Source organism: Haliaeetus albicilla, chromosome 2 (assembly GCF_947461875.1).
Source record: "Haliaeetus albicilla chromosome 2, bHalAlb1.1, whole genome shotgun sequence".
NCBI classification, from domain to species: Eukaryota; Metazoa; Chordata; class Aves; order Accipitriformes; family Accipitridae; genus Haliaeetus; species Haliaeetus albicilla.
This window is the reverse complement of record NC_091484.1, coordinates 54,989,912-55,011,489: the sequence shown is the minus strand read 5'-3', so window position 1 is coordinate 55,011,489 and position 21,578 is coordinate 54,989,912. Positions and strand designations below refer to the sequence as shown.

Here is a 21,578-nt window from a genome sequence, read left to right as displayed (position 1 = left end):
ACATGGGCTCCTGTTCTTAAGTGCCACTTTGTAGAAATTATAATATGGGTGCCTGAGATTTTTCATATAGCAAAAATATATTTTCACATTATTTTATTTTGTATGTATCCAGAAGAAATGAAAGCAAATTACAAAAGAACTGACATAAGCAAAACAGGAGTTTAAAATCTAATCATTGGTTCTTGGAGGCCAAATTGTACTGTTCTGGTCACTGGCAAGTAATAATATTAGTGGTACTATTAATGTAAGAGACATATTCTGAGCCTGGCTTTTAAAAGATTACACTCTGAGCAGGCATCAATATTTTTAAGTTTTTCTCTAAAGGTTTCCAGAGAGCCAGAAGTTCAGATAATTTTGCAACAGACTGCACATTTCCGCAGTTGTTTTGTATAATGTTTATTTCTGTACTTGACATATCATTGCACAATTCAGCTGTACCTCTCAAGCAAATAATTTACCAAAATATAAGGGTTCTAGGACATGAATTATGGGTTAAAGCCTGAGAAGGAAAACAGGAACATTACATAGATAATTTGTACTCCATCAAGAAAGAATTAGATTGTGCAGTAACTAATATGTCATTGTTTTATCTTGTTTATAGCTGTGCTACTGTACTGTGGGCTTTTATTTTGTGAGATCTCTGAAGCTAAGCAGGGTCTTACGTGGTCAGTACTTAAGATGGGTGGCCTCCAAAGAGCATCAGGTGCTGCAGTAAGTGTGTCGGTGGCTCAGCAGGGAATATGTTTTCCTTCAACTCGATCTTTAACTTGGCACAGCATTTGGAAATGCTTATGCTGCTGGATGTCCATCTTAAATGAAGGTCCTTTCTACTCTGAGGATATTAAAGCTTCTGCATCACTATTGATATTTTGAGACACCCAGAGCCAACCCAAATTTGGGTGGTGAGAAATCAGAATGCTATTGAATAAAAAAACGTGAAATTGTTCATTTTGCAGCCTTCCTTACACTGCAGGGGGGTGGAATATTAGGATCGTATGGGAAACCTTTTGTGCTATACAAACCCATTGCAAATATTTAGTGTGCTGGCAGAAAATGACTGCCAGCCACTGCTAGGGTGACTCCACTACAGTAGTTTGTTACTGAAGTTCCAAAGTGCAGTACTCGAAAGTGCTTTGAAATCCTGTGTAGATGAAAGGTGCCATGTGAATGTATATTCTATTCCATCTGGATATTCATTCCATTCATGCATATAGTGTGCTTCTGTTTTTTCCCTTTGGAGTGTGAAAAGAGTTTGTAACATTATATCCCACATATCTAAAAGGAGATATGAAACAGTAATGATATAACTAGAAGAAAAAAATTACTAAATACATCTGCATTTAAAAAATCTTAGCAATTATAAAAGTAAACAAAACAAAACCTTTCCAAATGCATATAGCTGTGAATTAGTTTGTTGTATATGGGTCATATATACAGCTGCATCCATAATGAAATAAATGCGTAGATATAATTATCAGAATGTTTTCAGGTATAAAAGTATAGTAAGTAAACCAGGTGGTTAATCATGTTGCAACTTGTTAAAAAAAAATAAAAACAAACCTGAAAACTAGAATCTGACTTTCTTGCTAGGTTCAAACAACATCAACAAGGGGACTTGTATTTCCAATGTTATCTGCATGCCTGGTTAAGAGGCAAAAGCAAGTATAAGGAAATTGTATCCGGCAAGAGTACCAAGTACATTTTCAAAGGCAATTTGTAAAATTGACCTATTATAATTTCATTTCAATTTCTGTAACTAAACAGTTCCAGTTCAGCAGTCAAAATCCCTGGAGTAACCAGGAACTTCAAGATAACCCAGTATTGCAACGATATTGCTAAACAGGCACTGATTATTCTTAACTCATTTAGTCATACTGCTGTTGCCCAAAAATAAGGTATTTTTTTGAGAAAACCTTAAGCAAAACCAACATCTAATTGTTTAAAAAAAAAACCAACACACCAAAACATATGATTTATTTTTTTAAAATATATTTCAGAAGTGTACTTCATTAAAATAAAGTGTCATTTAAAAAAATTTTCCACAGTAGCATTTATTTCTGACACTTGAAATCTAACAGCCTAATGGCATAACACTTCTTCATTTTTTAAAACACGGTATCAACAATAGTTATCTACCATCATGATGTACTACTGTATTGTTATTTCATACTGAAAGTGTGATTTTAAAACATCTCAGGAGTTTGCTTTCACTTGTCTTGCTTAAATACAGCCCTGAATTCTAAATATGTCAAATTTACTGTTTTCTAGATGAATTGCTGAGTTTAATACCATAGGCAAACTTTGTTTCTTCTGCTTTTCAGACAGAATAGATAATGCCCTTAAACTGAACCAGACCTCAGGAAGATTGAGAAGTAGGCAGGTGCCTAGTAGGGACAGTTACAGTCCCCCCTGCACTGTACTTCATTTCTTCAGTTACCCATTTTAATCAATTTTCAGTTCGCTAATAATAATGCTGATTTTTGATGTTCTGTATTCTAGTCTGTTTGTCCTGAGAAGCTGTCCGAATTACGTGCGTGTCTTTCACTTTAGTCCCTTGAGTCTGTGCTTTTGAATCATGACCTTGAACAGTTTTGTGTTAATGCACGCTAACATAGCTGGGCATTGGTGAAACAGGGACTGACAGTCTGGGGGTTTTTCACCTGGTTGTATTTTAAAGACAATCTTGCAAGTTACTCAAAGTAGTAAGGGTTACTGATAGTAACAAAGGTTTGAAGATGAGCCTCAGAGCCCAAAAGCATACTGAAAGGACGTCTAAAATATTCTCTGTTAGTATCTCCTTTTCTCTTTCCCTTCTGCTTTTTGTAGTTAACACATTGTGTATCTTGTTTGTGTAAGTTTTAGTACGCAGTATTTCCCTTTCTGTCTTTGTGACCAATACAAATATTTTAATCATTTTATGACATGTCTTTCTAATCATAACTCAGATGCACAGTTCTCTGTGTTTTGAAGTGCTAAGAGTCTGTGTGAAAAGGTAACTATTGTTTTTCCAGAGTCCTGTTCCTCATATCATGGTAGTAGTATGGGAGATGATGATACTAACAGGTGGTCAGGAGCAATGGATGAAGGACTACTGAGCCAACATCTTGCAGAAAGTGGAGTGGAAATAGATCCTGAAAATGAAGAACTCGTTCTGAATATTAGTTCTCGACTACAAGCAGCTGTTGAAAAGCTTCTGGAAGCTATCAATGAAACTTCAAATCAGGTAGGGTGATCTAATAGTGAAGCATTTTGAACTTTGTGTTTTGATTATTTTTTTTCTTTATTTTTCTCAGGAATGTGTTTTTATAAGCCTAAAACCTGTAGGCTCATTTTGAAAGCTGAAACAATACTTGAGGTGCCTGCACCCAGAAAAGTCTGCTCCAACATGACTTTACTGATGGACTTAGATTCATGTTAGAAATCTGCTTTGGACTAGAGAGGAAACCTGAATTTGGGCAAGTTTCTCAATCTAGGGCACTCTTTCATTGCTCATACAGGTCATCTGCATTCTACTACAGTCCAGAGATGAGACAGGAGGTGTCAGGGCACATTGAGCTGGACCTTGTGAAGAGGGAGTATTAAGGGGGGAACTGTGCCCAGTTCTCTTGACATTTTAGTCAATTGACTGGCCAAAAAGGTGGAGCCCTCCTACTGTCTCTTCCAACTACGATTTAAACATGGCCAGTTGAGCACATATCCCCCTTGCTCTCAGACAAGGAGTCTGCACTCCAGCTCTCCAGTATTTATGTGAGGTATGTGATGCATGAATAGTCTCCAAAAAAGGGGCATTGTATGGCTACTCCTTTCTCTTTGCTATCAGTCAGGGTATTCTGCGTGGTGGGATGTTAGTTGCTCTCTGGAGTACTTCCCTAATAATTTAAATGGGAGCTATATACCTTGCTCAGTGAGTTCAAATCATACTGCTTATGCCATGTACTTTACTTTTAGATTATGTACATCTCAATTTGAAGGTATCAAAGTAAATACTTTATTTCACTGTAACTTTTTAAGCTCTCTTGAAGACTCAGTCTTTAGAATCAGCTCTTTAATCTATCTCAGACTAGAATTCAAAGAATACAGTGTGCTCTGTGCTACAGACCCATCTGTTAGTTAACCTAGTAATGATACTACTTAAAAAGTCATTGCTTTCTTGTCTCTGGGTGTAAAATGTGTGAATCATAACTACTGGAAATGAAAGGGAAAAAAAAATCTGTGGTGATGAAAGTAATGTGAAAATTCAGCTGTCTAATACTTTAAAGGTTTTAAGCATTTAAGTATTTGTTGCTTTTGAAAAATACTTCAAACATGAAGTTGATACTCTTCTTTTTTAAAAAAAAAAGGACAAAAGACTAATTTGTGATTTACTAAAGTTAAGAGTAATTTAAATACAGATTCAGCACACACACTCTGGCTTACTAAAGCAAGTAGTCTATTGGATCTTTTAAATCAGTTTCTGCATTGCATTTATTTACAAACTCATTCTGCAACAGCTCTCTTGTGTTTGAGCATGAGTTCAATTAAAAAGAGATGTTTAGCTTTTTGAGGTCTTTTTTTCAGCTTAAGGCCTAGCATTACATAATAACAAAAAAGGATACACAAATACTCCAATATGTGGAGTTCCTAAAAAAAATATAGTTACGCATTTGTAGGAAATCTTGTGTTTAAAGAGCAGATGATACAGACAAAGAAAAACAACTTCAAAGGTTTACAATAATTAAGAATTCATGCCGCGATTATGAAAGTATTGTCAATTATTTATTCCACTTGGTGCTTTTTTCTGAACATTTTGCTGCTGATCTTTAAATGCAGCAGTTTTATACATAGCCCTAAATTATTTTACTTTTGTGACTGACATTTTTGCAGTATTTACTTTTCATACCACTGAAAGTACTCAGTGTATTCTAAGCAATTTATTTTTGTTTATTGTCAATTGATCAAGAAAGTTTATTTTCCTTCATAGCTTTGTAGCTGAGACCTTGCCAATACCAGCAAGAGAGTTATGTTTTGGCTCAAACACATACACACACATTTTTTTCTTAATATGGATTATACAAGTATGGATTTATCCCTGATGATCGTATCGGGGTTTGGGGTTTTTTTTTAAGCTAATAAAATGTTAATCTGTTTACACATTTTCCCACAGTATTAAGTATAAATATTGACATCTTTTCTGGGTGTTCTGTAGAGGTACTTTGGAAGCGTTCAAGCTGGTCTGCTTTGCAATGTCTGTTGTGTGCTTACTGGGTTGTATACAGTTCCTGTATATACCAAGGGTTTGTAGGTGACTTGACAATTATTTTTAAATATTCAGAGACTGAATACTTTATTTTTTCTACTCTGCAATATTTTATAATCTAAAAGTAATTATAGGCAGAAAAGATTTTAACCTTTCCTCTTAATCAGTTGTGTTGTGCTTAAAGACATGTACCCATCTCTTCAAGGAAACTTAAAAGAGTGAGAGAAACCTGGCAAAATCTTCAAAGTAACTGAGACCTGTCTGAACACACACTTTCAGACCTGAAATGCAGTTTGAATCTTTTCAGGCAAGGCATATAGTGGGTGTGTTAATTCAAATTCCACCTGCTGGTGTTATGTATAGGTAAATAAATCAGGCCACTCCCCTGAACTCTTTCAGTTGGGAGATACTAACAGGAAGCCTTTAAACTAGCAGAGTTTGAGAAAGTTCTTCCTGTTGAATTAACTCCAAGAACAAGAATGAAGGCAAATAATGACACATCTGTATTTCTCTTTCGTTTGCCATAGTAGAGATGGAAAATCATTTTTTGTTTCTGTGCTGCTAGCTTGCTTGTCGTCTGCAGCGTACCTGTGCAGCTAAAACAAAAATTACACTTCCTTGCCTCGGAAATTACCTGCCAGCTGCTATGGGAAGATTTCTGTTGCTTTTTCATGTGAAACTTCTCTAAGAAGGATTTTTATGAGTGACCATATGAAGTTTTCTTGTACCTTTCTACTTCGGTTTAACCCACTCCTGAATTACTCTGCTTGAGAATGTGACCTGAGGCTTCCTGCTGATTCTGAGTAGGTTTGTCACTGACAATGCTGATATGTGTCTTCAGACTCTTAAATGTACCTGTTCTGTTACAAATTCCTGTTAGAAATCTCTAAAACCAGCCTAGCTAGTGCAAAATACCTATATGACGTTTGAGAAGATAACAACAGTGATATTTTTTGGAATGGATTCTTACCGCACTTACTGGGCATCTAATCTGTTTAGTGGTTTGTGGACTGAAGGCCAAGAAGAAGATACATACGAGGTTGAATCTCGTGTGCCTTTACCATATCCTTTTCCTTTCACTGAACACTTGGATGAGAATAATTCTGTAGTTGTAAATACTTCAATTTTTCGCTTCAGCCACAAAAAAAAAGGGCACATTTTAAAAGTTGTCTCTAAAATCTCCTTGCCTACACCACCCTATTCAGTAAGTATAAAAGTTTTTAAAAGAAATTGTATTTTAAACCAGCTTAAATAGAAGAGAATGCGGTGAATAATGGTATAAACTTGTCTCTATGGTTAAAGTTATTATGTACTGCTGACAGGCTTTTTTCCTAGACAGTTTTTAATGGGCACTGAAAAAGCTTTAATTATACAATTCTCTCTGTTAATTTCTAACAAAAGAAGTTTAGCAGACATAGAACTATATTGAATTACAGAGCTTGGAGATCTCTTTTTAAAGCACTTCAGTGTTACTTATTACATTACCTTTTTCTCACTGTGAATAATTTGGGGGGGGGGGCTGCAGTCAGTTGAAATTGTTCCTTTATAGCTGTATGCACTGACTAGTGACATTAACTAGCACAAGCTTGCTAATGGCTTCCAGTGATTCTATGAAGAAACTTTTGTTCTTGAAAAATCATGTTCATATTTGTGCTTCTTTTTGGTTTTGATATTTTTAATGTGATATTTTTAATAATACCTTTAGTTGTTATTACTGGAGAGAGCTGGAGAACAATTTTTATTCTGAGTTTTAGTTGGAGTATTTGATGCATTTGAGTAAGCCATTTTTATGGTTGTCTAGGTACAGTAAACCTGTCACACATTTCCCTTTTATCTGAGATGGGTTTTTCATTAAGCACTTCAAAATGTAAGAATAAAATAAGAATGCTCTGTGATTTTTAAGATATCTCAAACCAGTGCAGATATTCAGCTGCAGTATTTGTACCTTTCTTTAACTCCTGTCAGAATAAATAGTTCACATTAATGTTGTCCATCTAAAAAGGAATGCTTTAGGAAAGAAATGAAGTATTTAAATTCAGTGGATCATAAAAGAGAATGTATTGATTATTCAGACATTCTTTTCAAAGTGTAATTTTATTTATAAGTGGATAATTTTGTGTGCAATGTGCTATGTTCCTATCCTATTTTTCTGAGATTTTAAAGCAAGCTAATCGCACTCATGAACGTAGCTGAAGATGGTGAGAAAGCTTTTATTTTTGAAGAAATTGAGAGCGTATATTTTTATAGAAAGTGTAGCAAAGCCACAGATGTTACTGTGTTACAAATATCTGCCAATATCCATAATATTAAAAAGGAAAAGAAAAAAAAAAGGGGAGAGAAGCAGGAAATACGTGTTATTTCATTTTCTGACATTGTTCTTATTCAAAATAAGTTGTCTTATTTTGAGTGCAAGCCACAGAAAGAACTCATGCCTGGTTCAGCTCTGACAATTTGTATTTATGTCCCTTGAAGAGGTGCATGTAAGTTGTAAATGTTAACAGTTGAGAAGTAGAGGTGGTCTTGGTAGTTGACTCGTTTGCTGTTATCTTAGATGAACATTCTGTGTAATCAGAACTTTCAACACTAGGGTAATGTTCCTTTTTCACTATTTTGCTTTTGTAATTCTAATTTTAATTCTTTTTGAAATTATCACTTTGGGTATGTCTAAACTGGGCAGTAAGTATACAATTTTATGCGTTTCAGTCCTGGTTTTCCACTAGTTGAGGATAGTGACATAGTGAGATTGTGCTACATCTGTGATAGTACACATTAAATATTACTCATCGGACAAGCAGAGAAGAATAAAAAAATTGTTAGTAATTCTGTCAGGTGGACACAGTTGGAAGAAGCATTGCTTTACTGCCTTGTTGGTTGAAAAGTGCAGTATATTAAAAATTCACATTTTCCTGGTGTTCTCATTTATCTTCATCTTAAGGAGAAAAAGAGATGAAGCACCACTTCTGTCAATTTATATCAAAACTTCTGCCAGTTTTATGTAATGTTTTTAGTCATTCTAAGTTTGTGGTGGGTGACAGCTTACTCATATTTAGTACAAAACTCATAGGTAAATAAAGGTGAATGTAGTGTAAACTTATAAATCAGGAATTACCGGAACAACGACACGGATTTAGCCAGGTGGCTTATTGAGTTCACTATACTGACAAAGCCTATTTGCTTAGACTTTTGTACTGAGACGATCTTCCTATTGTAGTCTGCAAATGTGTGTTCAGTAAAAATCTTATTGAATGTCCAGTGAAGTTATGTAAAACTTCTCATTACACTGTAAAGCAACTGTTAATTAAATAGGAATGATAGAGTAGTTATTTATCAGAACACATTTGGTTTATCTAACTTCTGTAATTTTTTTCCTGTGGTAGCTTGAACATGCTAAAATTACTCAGACAGAACTTATGCGAGAGTCCTTCAAAAAGCAACAAGAGGCCACAGAATTTATCAAGTATCAAGAAGAACTACAGGAACGTCTTAATGAAGAAACCAAAGCCAGAGAACAGTTGGCTTTGGAGCTTAGTAAAGCTGAAGGTGAGTAGCTTTTCTGATGAATTGTTGAACTTCACAGTTACTTACCTATTAATTGGGTAAAGAAATTGCAAATTAGATAAATCTCTTTGCAAATTTTAGAATGTTATCAGCCTTCTGGATAGTTATGGACAAGATGACCTCTGGAGGTCCCTTCCAACATCAACCACTCTGATTCTGTTTCCCAGCTTTGTCTCACTTATTATTGTCTGACTTACTAAAAATAATAGGTTGGATATGTGTTGTTATCCTCAAAATTAATTTATTTCATCATAACATGTCTGTTTGTGCGGGCAAGCTTAAATATTAACAACTTAGAATCATAGAATCATAAATAGTTGAGGCTGGAGGGCACGTCCAGAGATCATCTATTCAAACCCCGTGCTCAAAGCAGGGTCAGGTAGAGCAGGTTGCCCAGGACTGTGTCCAGTCAGGTTTTGAATGTCTGCAATCTCTCTGGGGAGCCTGTTCCAGTGTTTGACCACTGACAAAGAGGGGAAAGGGAAAAAAAAAAAATAATTTTTTTTTTCTTATGTTGAAATGCATTTTCCTGTACTTCAGTTTGTGCCTGCTGCTTCTTGACCTTGACTTAGTTCCACACAAACGTGGGTAAAAATGTAGCACCTTCACTCTTAATTTGATCATATGGTGGGTGATAATGTTTCAATTTGCACTGTTTGAAGTAGTCTTTTTAAGTGTATTTGCAACTGTATTAATGAAGCAATCTAAAATTACAGGGTGTTAAAACAGGGGGAATCTAATAATCTTTTCTGACATCAGGAAAATATGTTCAAATCTGACAAGACAGTTTGCTCTTTAGAAGTAGCTTTATTGTTTCAATAGCTCCATCTTTTGTTTCTGCCCAGCATTTTTACCATTTTCTGTTTGTAATTAGCATCTGGAAAAGATGAAAAAAACACCTACCCTATAGGTAGGATCTCTGTAGTAGTAAGCAAAAAGATATTTTAGTTCTGAAGCTCAGCGGGCTTCTGTTTCAAAGTGGGAGCATAAAGTTTCATAGCCAGATGTTATTCCTGGAGAATGCTACCCTGCCAGCCTTCCTCTTCTTTTTACATAGACAGATAATCCAACATGAGTTCACACACTGTTAATAGCTGGGATACACATAACCTGAACAGTGCGGGTTTCCAAGCCACGTGTCTAAAATGTGGCACGAGGGACAGTTGGTAGCCTGTCAATTCACACAGCATAAACGTTGTGTGTCATCAGCACCACTACTGGCTGCAGCTTTCAATAGCTTGAGCAAAACCAGAAAGGAGGAGAATTGAGTGGTTGATGAGAAGCTCAACATGACCCAGTAATGTGCATTTGCAGCCCAGAATGCCAACTGTATCCTGGGCTGCATCAAAAGTACCATGACCAGCAGGTCAAGGGAGGTGATTCTCCCCCTCTACTCTGCTCTTTTGAGACCCCAGCTGGAGTACTGTGTTCAGCTCTGGGGCCCCCAGCGTAAGAAGGACATGGGCCTGTTGGAGCAAGTCCAGAGGAGGGCCACGAAGATCGTCAGAGGGCTGGAACACCTCTCCTGTGAGGACAGGCTGAGAGAGTTGGGGTTGTTCAGCCTGGAGAAGAGAAGGCTCCGGGGAGACCTTATGGCAGCCTTCCAGTACCTAAAGGGGGCCTACAGGAAAGCTAGAGAGGAACTTTTTACAAGGGCATGTAGTGATAGCACGAGGGGTAATGGCTTTAAACTGAAAGAGGGTAGATTTAGATCAGATGTAAGGAAGAAGTTCTTCTCTACGAGGGTGGTGAGGCACTGGTCCAGATTGCCCAGAGAGGCTGTGGGTGCCCCCTCCCTGGAAGTGTTCAAGGCCAGGCTGGATGGGGCTTTGAGCAACCTGATCTAGCGGAAGGTGTCCCTGCCCATGGCAGGGGGGTTGGAACTAGAGGATCTTTAAGGGCCCTTCCAACCCAAACCATTCTATGATTTCGGAGGGAATAGATTCAAATCTGAAAGAGGCATTATTACTTTTTTTTAATATTAAATTAAGAGCAAAAAAAATCTTGTATGGAACGCATCTTAACATGCAAAAAAGATGAAATCTTCTACCAAAATATAGATGACCTCGGAATTTATATTCTTGCACAGTTACAAAACTGTTTAGTATTGATGAATTTCAGAAAGTAGGCAGGTTTTACATCTGTTGCTGTTTTCCTTGAAGGATAATATTTTTGTCTTGATACAATTTTTATTCACAAATCTTCAATAATGAAGTAAAATAGACTAATACATTAGGACAAAGCAGAGAGGTTAGTGTTAAGTTTTATTTAAAGGTAGGAATCTGTCATAATGTCAGAGCTGTCTGCATAGGTTTAATCCTACAAGTAGCATTTAAAAAAAATACTAGAGACTAATTTTATGTATGAAAAAAAAGGTTTTTAGTATGAACTTATTTTGTTGCTTTGCCTTCTGGATCTGTATTTTTTGGCATACATTCTCTACTAAGAACCAGAGGCTTGCTTTTTCATTTACAATAAATTAATTTCCATTTGTGCAGGAATATTGCAAAGAGCGCATGCATAATTGTATTTGAAGATGACATACCACAGAACAAGACCTGCTTATTATCCATTTTTATTTTCATATTTTTATTATCATTTTTATCCCATTACCACTAGACAAGCAAAAAAATCTAAAATTAACTAGGTTCTTCTCTTGAGCAATGCACTTCTGTTATAAAATTTGCCTGTGCAAACAAACCAATAGCATCAAAGAAACTGCAAATTCTTGCTAGATGCCAGTTTGTAGATAATGAAGGCAAATTTACCTGTAACGTTTTATTAAATGCTTGAAATATGCCATCAGAGCCTGGTTTGGAGACATAACAGATGAGTCAAGTATGTATTTTTTGCTAGCAAAGAAAGTATATTAAGCACTAAAATTTAGTGAGAGCTATGAAGCTATGTTTTGCATTCTCTAGATTTTATCCGATAATGTTTTATTTGGGAAAAAAAACTTGGAAGCATATAAAGTGGAAACAATCTTAAAAAATTTTTAACTGGAATTTCATTTTAATCAGAGCAATAGCAATGTCAGTTTATAAGACTTGACAGACTGGCTGTATTGATTTGGTTGATGAACAGTTCTGGAATATAAGAGAGAATTTGATGCTAGTTTTAGCCCTTTGACAGATATATTGCACAGCTGAGCTTTTAGGTTAGGTGCAGATTTATGTCACATGTAGAGATTTAATTCAGTTCAGTCTTTTGCAGAAATTCAGCTAATTTGTCCTTCTTACTGCTTTAATGCTTTCTAACTCCAGAATTAATTAAATCTTTTTTCATCCTTTTTTTCTGTGAGCTTCTGAAATTAATGCACTCTAAATGACACCACCTTTTTTTTAGTGTTGTTGTAACAAAACAAAAATGCCATAGAACCCTTCTTATCTAATTTCTTCTGCTCATTGAACTGAGTTGTGAGCATACTCTGACAGAGCCAAACTACATTCTCTTATCAAATTCCTTAGATAGGTATGCAGAGCAATGTCTTAGTTCCTTATACATCTGATGGTACTTTGTCTTCTCTTGAGATAAAATGTGTCATTTTTGATCATTTCTTTCTTGTCTCAGCCGCAGCAGTTTTTGTGACATTTTCAAACCTCTAGTGTTTTAGTCGTGTCAGATATGACTTATCTAATGTGATAGAAAAGCTAATGCCAATTTGTTCACTGAACTCTAACAACTTTCATTACCTCTCAAAAAAAAAAAAAGAAGAAAAAGAAAAATAAGGCAGGAGTGAAAACCACAACACGTGATCTTAGCAGACGACTTCTTCATTTTTCATACCTTTTTGGTGGGGGCAAGCACTCCATTTAACCTGGGAATGCCCTCTCAACTTCCAGTCTGTTAAGTGAACAGCATCTGATACAGTGGGAATAAATACTAGAATTTGTATTGTCTCAAATTTTTGAAATGCTGTTAATGATGTTTCTAGTTCAGTATTTTTTGCTTCAAAAGCCAGTCCCTCTATGCAGCTGTGTTCTGTGTGAATCTGGAAAAAAAGATTGGTCAGCAGTGCATGATTGATATGCATGAGGACCACACCTGTGGTTCTCAGACTGTATATGCAAACACTACTGATACTTGATTTTCTCTGATACGGAACTAAGTGCTCACAGAGGTTTTACTTTGTCTACATTGATAACAAATAGAAACATCTTTAGTTTTCCTATGTTCTTAAGCCAGGGTAAAATCCATTTTAATACTGACTCAAGACTATAGATTTATACTGATAAAGCACTTTCAGACTGAAAATAGTTTGATATTGAAAAAATACTGCTTAAATTATGTGGGTTTAGTAAGAAGAAACCTGTGATATAGGTGTGCATCCAACTGAGAAAGTTTAGACATCGTATGACTGATGTCCTCTCTGTCTTTTGGAACCATTGGTGTCTGACATGACAGAACACATCTTGCCATAGAAGTCTGGGATACCTATGTAGTACCTTCTGTCACGCAGTAAAAATGTCTTTTGTGTTCTGTGGTCAGATGTTTCAAAGGACTGATTTGAATCCTCTGAAGTCCATACCATTACAGGATCTCAGTTTAGTATATGCAGCCCTCAAGGAATTTCACTGTTTTTTCCTAAATCTTCAGCTTTGTGCTCACTTCTGCATCATTCCAAGATGGTGCCATTTCTTACAGCCATAATATAATTCATAAAGCTAAAATAGAGTTCCCCCTCAGATTCCTAGATAAACTACTTCACTATGAGCAATTTTTAAAAGCATACAAGACATATTCTCAAGGTAGTGTCCCAGATTCTCTGTTAAAAAGATCATTAATTGTTCTGTGCTACTTTAAAAATTGTGCATTAATAGTAAAGAAATTAAATTGTTTCTTAGATGTCAGCTGTTACAGGGCTTTGGGGAGTGATTCAGGTGCTAAACATGGACACCTACAGCCAGTTTTGGTGCCTTATGTTGTTGGAGGCATCTATATTATACCTGACCTACAGGAGACCCATGATCTTACAGAAACTGTGGTTTGAGGTGAGACAAATGTCTTGAGGCACCTAAAACGGCACCTGGCACCTGAATTTATTTGAAATTTCTTATTTCTCCTGTGTTTATTACACACTTATTTTCTCTTGGCTTTAGAGTTCCTGTTTGCTCCAGAGGTCTTGTGCTGAGAAAAAGTTAAGAGCTATATTTGGTCTTGTGCTATTGTTCGTCCTCTAATTTGTTCATCAAGGAAGAATAGCAGGGACAGGAGTAGAAGTTGTCAGGTGCTGAGTATCTAACATGCATGTGCATTCATGTGAGAATACTGTCGTGACTTCACCATGCAAAAAATTCAAATTGTTCTTTATTGTCTGTTAAATCTGCCCCAAAACTGATGTTCTACAGGCCTCATTGATGGTTATGCAGATGAAAAAGCATTTCTGGAAAAACAACTGCAGGAAAAAATAGATGTAATTGACCATCTTGAGCAAGAACTACTGTGTACAGGTAACAAATTGCAGGAGTTAGAGGCTGAACAGCAGCAGATCCAGGAAGAAAAGGAGCTACTCTCCAGACAGAAGGATGCCATGAGAGCAGATGCGGGGCCAGTAGAGCAGCGTATGTATTCCTCACAGTCTTTCTATGAGATTTTCTTATACTTTCAATTAAAATGATATGTAATCTTGATGAAGGTGTGTGTCCCCCCCCCCCCCCCCTTGTAATCATTAATAAAAATGTGATAGGGAAAAATGTGGTATTTTCATATCTGATGCCTAATGTTAGCATGATAATTTTTCTTGATATTTAAACAAAAAATAACTGAATTTTCAGGAGTGTTGGGCAATCACAATCATTCTTTAAGCCAGCAAAAGCTTGATACCTCTGAAAATCTGTTTTTATACTATCACTGGAAGTGGAATATCTTGAAGTTCGCAGCTATGGATAAAAATACTGGTCTAAATAATTTCCAGAGTTTTAGAGGGACTAGCAAGCATACCTACCAGAACATGATTGAACTACACATGATGGCCATACTTAGTTTAGACACAGAAGATACACTTTGCTAATAAATTCCTCTTTTGGGGAAGAATGGCACAAATGTTGCATGATAAGGAAAGCCTTTTATCTACCTGTAATGAAAACTTTCAGCACTGATGGTGAAAATTCCAGATAAATACCATGTCAATGTAATCTATCTGCTTACTCAAAAAAAGCATTTACCTTCATGAAGTAAATATGTCTTTTAATTCTTCCTTAAACTAATAAATTAATACTTCATGTTTGAGGAGGGAAGAAAATTAGAACAGTGATGTTTTAAGAAGTACTGATCTTTCATGGATTGCAGTGCTTACATTGTAAATAGCAGGATGAAATCATGATTTTATTTAATTTCTAAAAGTTTATGACAATTTATAATGTTACTGTTTTAATAAATTACACATCTTGGTGTGTATTTGCAATTTCCTGCATCCACTTTGTGTAACAATGGAATTCTAAGAACAACCTGTTGCTTCCTACTTTATGGTAAAAAAGATCCTTGTCTGTGACTCCAGTTTAGTTATTTGTTATATGGTTTAGGTTCTAAATATTTTAAAGTTATTTTCATGTATAACAACTGTAAGGATAAACAATTCTCTAAGTAAGTGTAGGTACTTATATCATGCATACCAGAATAACTTACCACATTCCCTAAGTTATCTCAACAACTTTGTCATTAATTGCCACATCTATCTTTGGCTTCATTTTCTCTTACATTGTTGCACCACAAGAAAACTATAGCTGGCATGTGAATTACTTTGCTTCTTTTTTTTGTTTTCTCTCTCTCTATTCTCCTAGGCCTAGTAGATGCTGCAGTCGATGCAGCTTCCCAAGCAGGTGTGTTTGTATGTTGCATGGCCAATCTGTAATTGGGTGGAAGACTTACACATACTGACATTGTTAATCAGGATTATTGGGCTTTTGGCTTACTGACATTACTTGTAATTCTTACTGGCCTGCAGCTTTGATGTTGTATTTCATACTCAGTTTTACATTTCGCTAACAACATTTCTTATAATTTCTAAACATAATAAGCAAATTCATGAATAACCATCATCTTATTCACCTGTGAATTACAGATACTTAGATGGTATTGGAGGGATATTTTTGTAGCCTTTTTTTTTTTCCCAAATACAGTTGAGTCATTCATTATGATAATTAAACACTGTATTATACTGATATATAATGGTTACCTAGAAATGCGAATTGATTAAATATGATGTAAGATGATGGTGCCTAAAGGATCTTTCTTCTATAGTGAAAGTAAATTGTATTGTTTCTGTCTAAATATCAATCATTTTTTAAAGATTCTCCAAATGTAATTGCACTTTACAGTTTGGATTTTACCTCAAGGGATTCATATGGTTAGTTAATATGTACTTCAATGGGCTGTGGCTTAAGAGTCTTAATAGAGTGGTTTGGGGCTTTACTATATATGCTTGCCAGCCGTTTTATGAGGACTCAAAATTGGGCATCCATGCAGTCACTGATATTACAAAGCTCCACTTACAGGTCAGTAATTTCCCTCTCTGTCAGCCTGACAATCTTGCTAAGTCTTTAAATATTTCCTTCAGATTATTTAAATGTATCCCATTAAATGATGAAGACTGGGAGTGGATTGATTTTACTGACGCTGGGGATGAGAAGAGGGTTGGGTTTTCTGTACTTCTTTGTTAACCCCTGTGCTGACTCTAGCTGTAGTTTAAATCCATGCATTTTCTTTTCTTTTCAATTATACGAAGACCTTTTAATTTATATGAAACTTAAACAGGGAAGTAATCTGATACAACTTCATTAACAGTCCTCTGAAGACTAACTAAAGGATAGTAATTTTAATATGAATTTGCTTTAGTGGTTGTCTGATTATTTCTCAGAAGAAAATACATTTTCTAAAAAAGAAAAATAGTAAAAACCCAAACCAGTTCACATCCTTCTGCAGAGTACAGCATGGATACCTTGGGGAGTGGTTTTGCTTCGTAACGTTACTATTCATATCTAAAAGTAGTGTGTGATGCTTTTATTATAACCAGAATTGCTGGAGGAAACAGAAAAGTTAATGAAAGAAAAAATTGAAGTACAGCGTCAAGCTGAAAAAGAGTATGATGACCTTCAGAAGCAAGTGAAAGTCTTGGAGATAGACTTGGAAGAACAGGTCAATCGTTTCATAGAGCTAGAGCAAGAAAAAAATGCAGAACTAACGGACTTAAGGCAGCAAAACCAGGCTTTGGAGAAGCAACTTGAGAAAACAAGAAAGTTTCTAGATGTAAGTATGGTAAAAGGCTAGTTTTGTGAAGGTGGGTGGGCACCTGCACTGAGGTTTGGTTCAGTGGGAAATGCTATTTTTTTCAGATTTTGAGCAAACATAAAGAAGCACACAATAGTAACAGTATTATAGGTTCCAGCCCAAGAATTTAATTGATGTTTCAAAAGTTGAAAATTCATTTCAGATGCTTGCTTAGGACTGCTCTGTATTTCTAAGTATAACTTAGTAGGCTTCTTAAATGTTTAAAATAATGGGAAACTTCTAAAATTAATGAGGAGACATAAATTTTTGTGACCTTAATTTTTAAAAGTTTGTGGAATTTCCATGTTTTTCAGTAAAGTCTGTTAGTATTAGTCTAAAGTCTGTGCAAGGTTCTGCACCTGGGTCAGGGCATCCCCTGGTATCAATACAGACTGGAGGATAAAGGTGTTGACAGCAGCCCTGCCAAGAAGGACTTGAGGGGTACTGGTGGATGAAAAGCTGGACATGATGCAGCAATGTGCGCTTGCAGCCCAAAAAGCCAACTGTATCCTGGGCTGCATCAAAAGAAGCACGGCCAGCAGGTCGAGGGAGGTGATTCTCCCCCTCTGCTCTGCTCTCATGAGACCCCAGCTGGAGTACTGTGTTCAGTTTCTGGGGCCCCCAGCATAAGAAAGACATGGACCTGTTGGAGCAAGTCCAGAGGAGGGCCACGAAGATGTTCAGAGGGTGGAACACCTCTCCTATGAGTTGGGGTTGTTCAGCCTGGAGAAGAGAAGGCTGCGGGGAGACCTTATAAGCAGCCTTTCAGTACCTAAAGGGAGCCTACAAGAAAGATAGGGACAAACTTTAGGAGGGCCTGTTGCAGTAGGACAAGGGGTAATGGCTTTAAACTGAAAGAGGGTAGATTTAGGCTAGATATAAGGAAGAAATTTTTTACGATGAGGGTGCTGAGGCACTGGAACAGGTTGCCCAGAGAGGTTGTGGGTGCCCCATCCCTGGAAACATTCAAGGTCAGGTTGGACGGGACTCTGAGCAACCTGATCTAGTTGAAGATGTCCCTGCTCATTGCAGGGGGTGTTGGACTAGATGACCTTTAAAGATCCCTTCCAACCCAAAGTATTCTATGATTCGATGAATTAAGTAGTCTACTTTATCTGCACTTGGAAGTTGAAAGCATAATTTCTCTAAGTTTCTGTTATAGTCTTCCTTCATGGCATCCAAGGATCTAACTCCAAATATTAAGCTACACCTTCCAGCCAGTTATATGTGTGTTTGCCCCCATTCACAGTGGCAGCTGCCTCCATTGTACCCAACTTCTTCCTACCTCGGCCTGACTCTGCAACTTTGTTTTAAACACTACCCTGTTTTCGGCAAACACAATTTTCCCTGCCTCCTTCTCCCATTTTTTTTCCTCTTAAGTGTCCTATGCTGCTGTTGGGAGAAAACTATTATTTCTGTGCCTTCTCAGTTAACTCTCTAGCTGACAGCAGTAGGGTGGAATAATTTTTTACATACTAAATATAACATCCTCTGGCACCTTCTCTGCATTATCTATTACTGAGCAGTATTAAAGGAGAGATCTTTCCAGATACTTCTTAGCACAAATGGATTTCCTTTGTTTTCTACAATTACAAGATTATTTTTCTCACTGAAACTAGTGTGTCATAATAGGACAAGGTTCAGAAGTAAAAATTCCTATTACAAGTCCCATAGTCATAAATGCATCATTGTTTGGAATTATCAATAGCATGAACTGCAGTTATGGACTGCTGAGACGAGTAGCTGTTTGTAATAGCAGCATTAGAATTCTGCTGTTTCCTTGAAACAGCAGGTGAGTTTTTAAAATCTGCAGCTTGTAAAGGTTGAGGTTTTATTCTGGTTTCCTGAATTTTTGCTAAATATTTTGTTGCTAGACAGAAGCATTCCTCTTTGTATCAGATACTTCAGCTAGTTTATTTTAATGCATCCGATAAGGTTTGTCTGTTTTACAAAGTGGCATTTAAAGGTTGCATTTCACTGGATGCTACCAGTTGGGCATTATTTCCTATATAAAGATGTATTTCTCAAATGTCAGACTGCGATATAAAAAGTGAAACTGGTCAAAAGTAAAACTGAAATGCAAAATGCAAATAATGTATAACTTTTTTTTTTTCTGTTGGCTTCTCATCAATAATAACACAGAGTTAATTTCTAGTCTTAATTTCTATCTATGCTACATATATCAAAGACAAACATTAGGAAAGAAAATCATAAAATATTGGCTTATTACCATTTGTGTGGTGTGTCTGGAACAGAAGAAACAAAACTGTCTTTTTTGTGAAATAATGCTTGGATGTACCTGTCCTATCCTAATTCTTCAATTAAAAAAAAGTGAAATTTGTTGCCCCAAATGATTAAAGAATTAATGGTAATTCCAAGAGGTTCTGCTACCTTAAAAATACTGACATACTGTTACCAGCCTCACATTAACAGAAATAAGAAGTAGTAATACACTTAATTTAGATAGTTTTTAAATCAAATGGTGTATCCAAATAATTTCTTAACTTTCAGGAGCAAGCAATTGACCGAGAGCATGAGAGAGACGTATTCCAACAAGAGATACAGAAGCTGGAACAACAGCTTAAGATTCCACAAAGGAGTCAGCCTGTCAATGAACAACAAACTAGAGAGGTAACTTATCTTGTTACTTGTACTCAGTGAATATAAATGACAAGTTGACAGCTGTTATGATATTGTAATGAAGCTATTTTACAGTGTATCTAACCTGCATCCATTTACAAGCCAGGAAAGTAAATCCCCTTAAATCAAGGGTAAGGTGTTGGGTGAAAGTGGTAAAACTGTGTTTTGGGGATTTTTTAGGCTGGTGCCTTGTTTGTTTTTTGTAGCAGACATACAGAGACTTCATAACTTTGAAAAAGGCTTTTTCATATAGCTTAATTTAGAAAATCCACTGTTTTCAAAAGCCTGTGGAAACATTTAGGACTACTTTAGCAATTTCACCTGTTCTTACATTGTTTTGTGACATCCTGTTTATAGCACAGGTACACAACTGAAGGAATTGAGTTACCAAGGTTTAGGACCTGAGATGTAGTAGTGCTCTCTGTGTACACTTGAACCTCCCCAGTGAAAGTCTGTCTCTGCTGAAACAAATTTAGTGACTGTAGAACAGCAGCTCAAGGGAGTCAGAGAAAACTCTTAGACCCAGCAAAATCAAGAAAAGTGGCAGCAGTGCAAATGCTATATATTATGAAGCTTTTGCATGTTTTGTTTGATGACGTGTTAGTCAATTAAATCACATTTTATTTTTTGTGGGTTTTGGGGTTTTCTTGTGTCCTGCTTTTTGAGCAAGGCTGATATTTTTGCATGATTTTCTTGCCTGATTTTCAGTATTAAAATGCCTCTTATTAGGTTGCACTGCGATTTTCAAATCAAAGTTCTTACTGAGGTAGTTCAGTTGCTGTAATTCAATTCTTAAATATTAGCAATGTTTAGTATTCTGTATTATATAGTTTAGGACCATAGACAGTAATAGGACATAAATTGGTATATGTGAGGTGTAAGTTGTTGACATATTTATTTACTTATAATTCTCGGATTTAGAGGTGTATTTCATGGGGGTTTTTTTATTACAACCATTTATAAGAAATCTTAAAGTATTCAGTCAGCACTATGTGATATAGCTGTCATCAGCCTCTGTGAACAATGAATCTTCTGGAATTAGCTGGGTATGTGTTAACCAACACATACGGAGCAGTTCTGCATCTATTTCCTTCTATTGCAAACTGTGTGCAGACTCCTTTCCTGTTGACACATTACACAGATGGAGGAGACATTTTAGCACAATTAGTTTTCCTGAATCCACGATGTTCATTTTGAGTTCATTTCTTTATGTGTCTGTTTATAATTTGGGGCATGAGTAGTGGCTGAATTCCTGGTCAAAATTTAAAAAAGAGATTAAAAAAAAAAATCCCAAGAAAAAGATTTGAAATTTGATAGCATAATAAAAATTGCCCTATTTTTCTGTACAGAATCTATATGTAAAAATGGTCCTGATTTATATGCACATATACACATACCTGTATACTCTTAAGTTGGCAGATATGCTACAATGGAAATTTAAAGCATGCTTTAAAATGAAAAACAGCTGTAACTGTGATTAATATTTTAAGATTTGTATTAGAAGCTTTTAACTTAGGATTTTTTAGTAGGTAGAAATATAGACAATAAGATAATGTCTGTAAGCACCACAGGTGTAGCAGCTATTTTAGAGCTGGGCAGCATTGAATGTGATACATTACAAATTATAGGCAGAATTTTCAATAGTATATTAGATTTACATTTAATATTTATCAAATGAGGCACATAATCTTACTATATAGTATATTTTGATGTCACAGTGTTACTTGGAATATTTCATAAATATACATTTTATCATTATTTCTCATGCTTTTCTGAGATAGCTGCTTTATTTTTTAATAATTGCACAGTTTTTGAAATGCTCTTCTGCTTTGCGTGGATGCTGTGAGCATTTTCTGTTGATAACTTCATTTCTTTTCTA

The 21,578-nt window shown here is 36.0% G+C and overlaps 1 protein-coding gene across 8 annotated transcripts in view; it reads left to right on the top strand.

Annotated features, from left to right (window-relative positions):
• Positions 1 to 21,578, top strand: part of AKAP9 (A-kinase anchoring protein 9) — a 123,932-nt gene that overhangs the window by 75,142 nt on the left and 27,212 nt on the right. For 6 of the 8 annotated variants that reach the window (XM_069775294.1, XM_069775284.1, XM_069775260.1 and 3 more), the window contains 6 exons: positions 3,012 to 3,223; positions 8,614 to 8,776; positions 14,143 to 14,355; positions 15,574 to 15,612; positions 16,806 to 17,038; positions 19,571 to 19,690. In XM_069775294.1, coding sequence (XP_069631395.1) covers positions 3,012 to 3,223; positions 8,614 to 8,776; positions 14,143 to 14,355; positions 15,574 to 15,612; positions 16,806 to 17,038; positions 19,571 to 19,690 — 980 coding nt within the window. The remainder of the gene's footprint in view (positions 1 to 3,011; positions 3,224 to 8,613; positions 8,777 to 14,142; positions 14,356 to 15,573; positions 15,613 to 16,805; positions 17,039 to 19,570; positions 19,691 to 21,578) is intronic. The other 2 variants (XM_069775266.1, XM_069775251.1) reach the window with 1 other exon arrangement.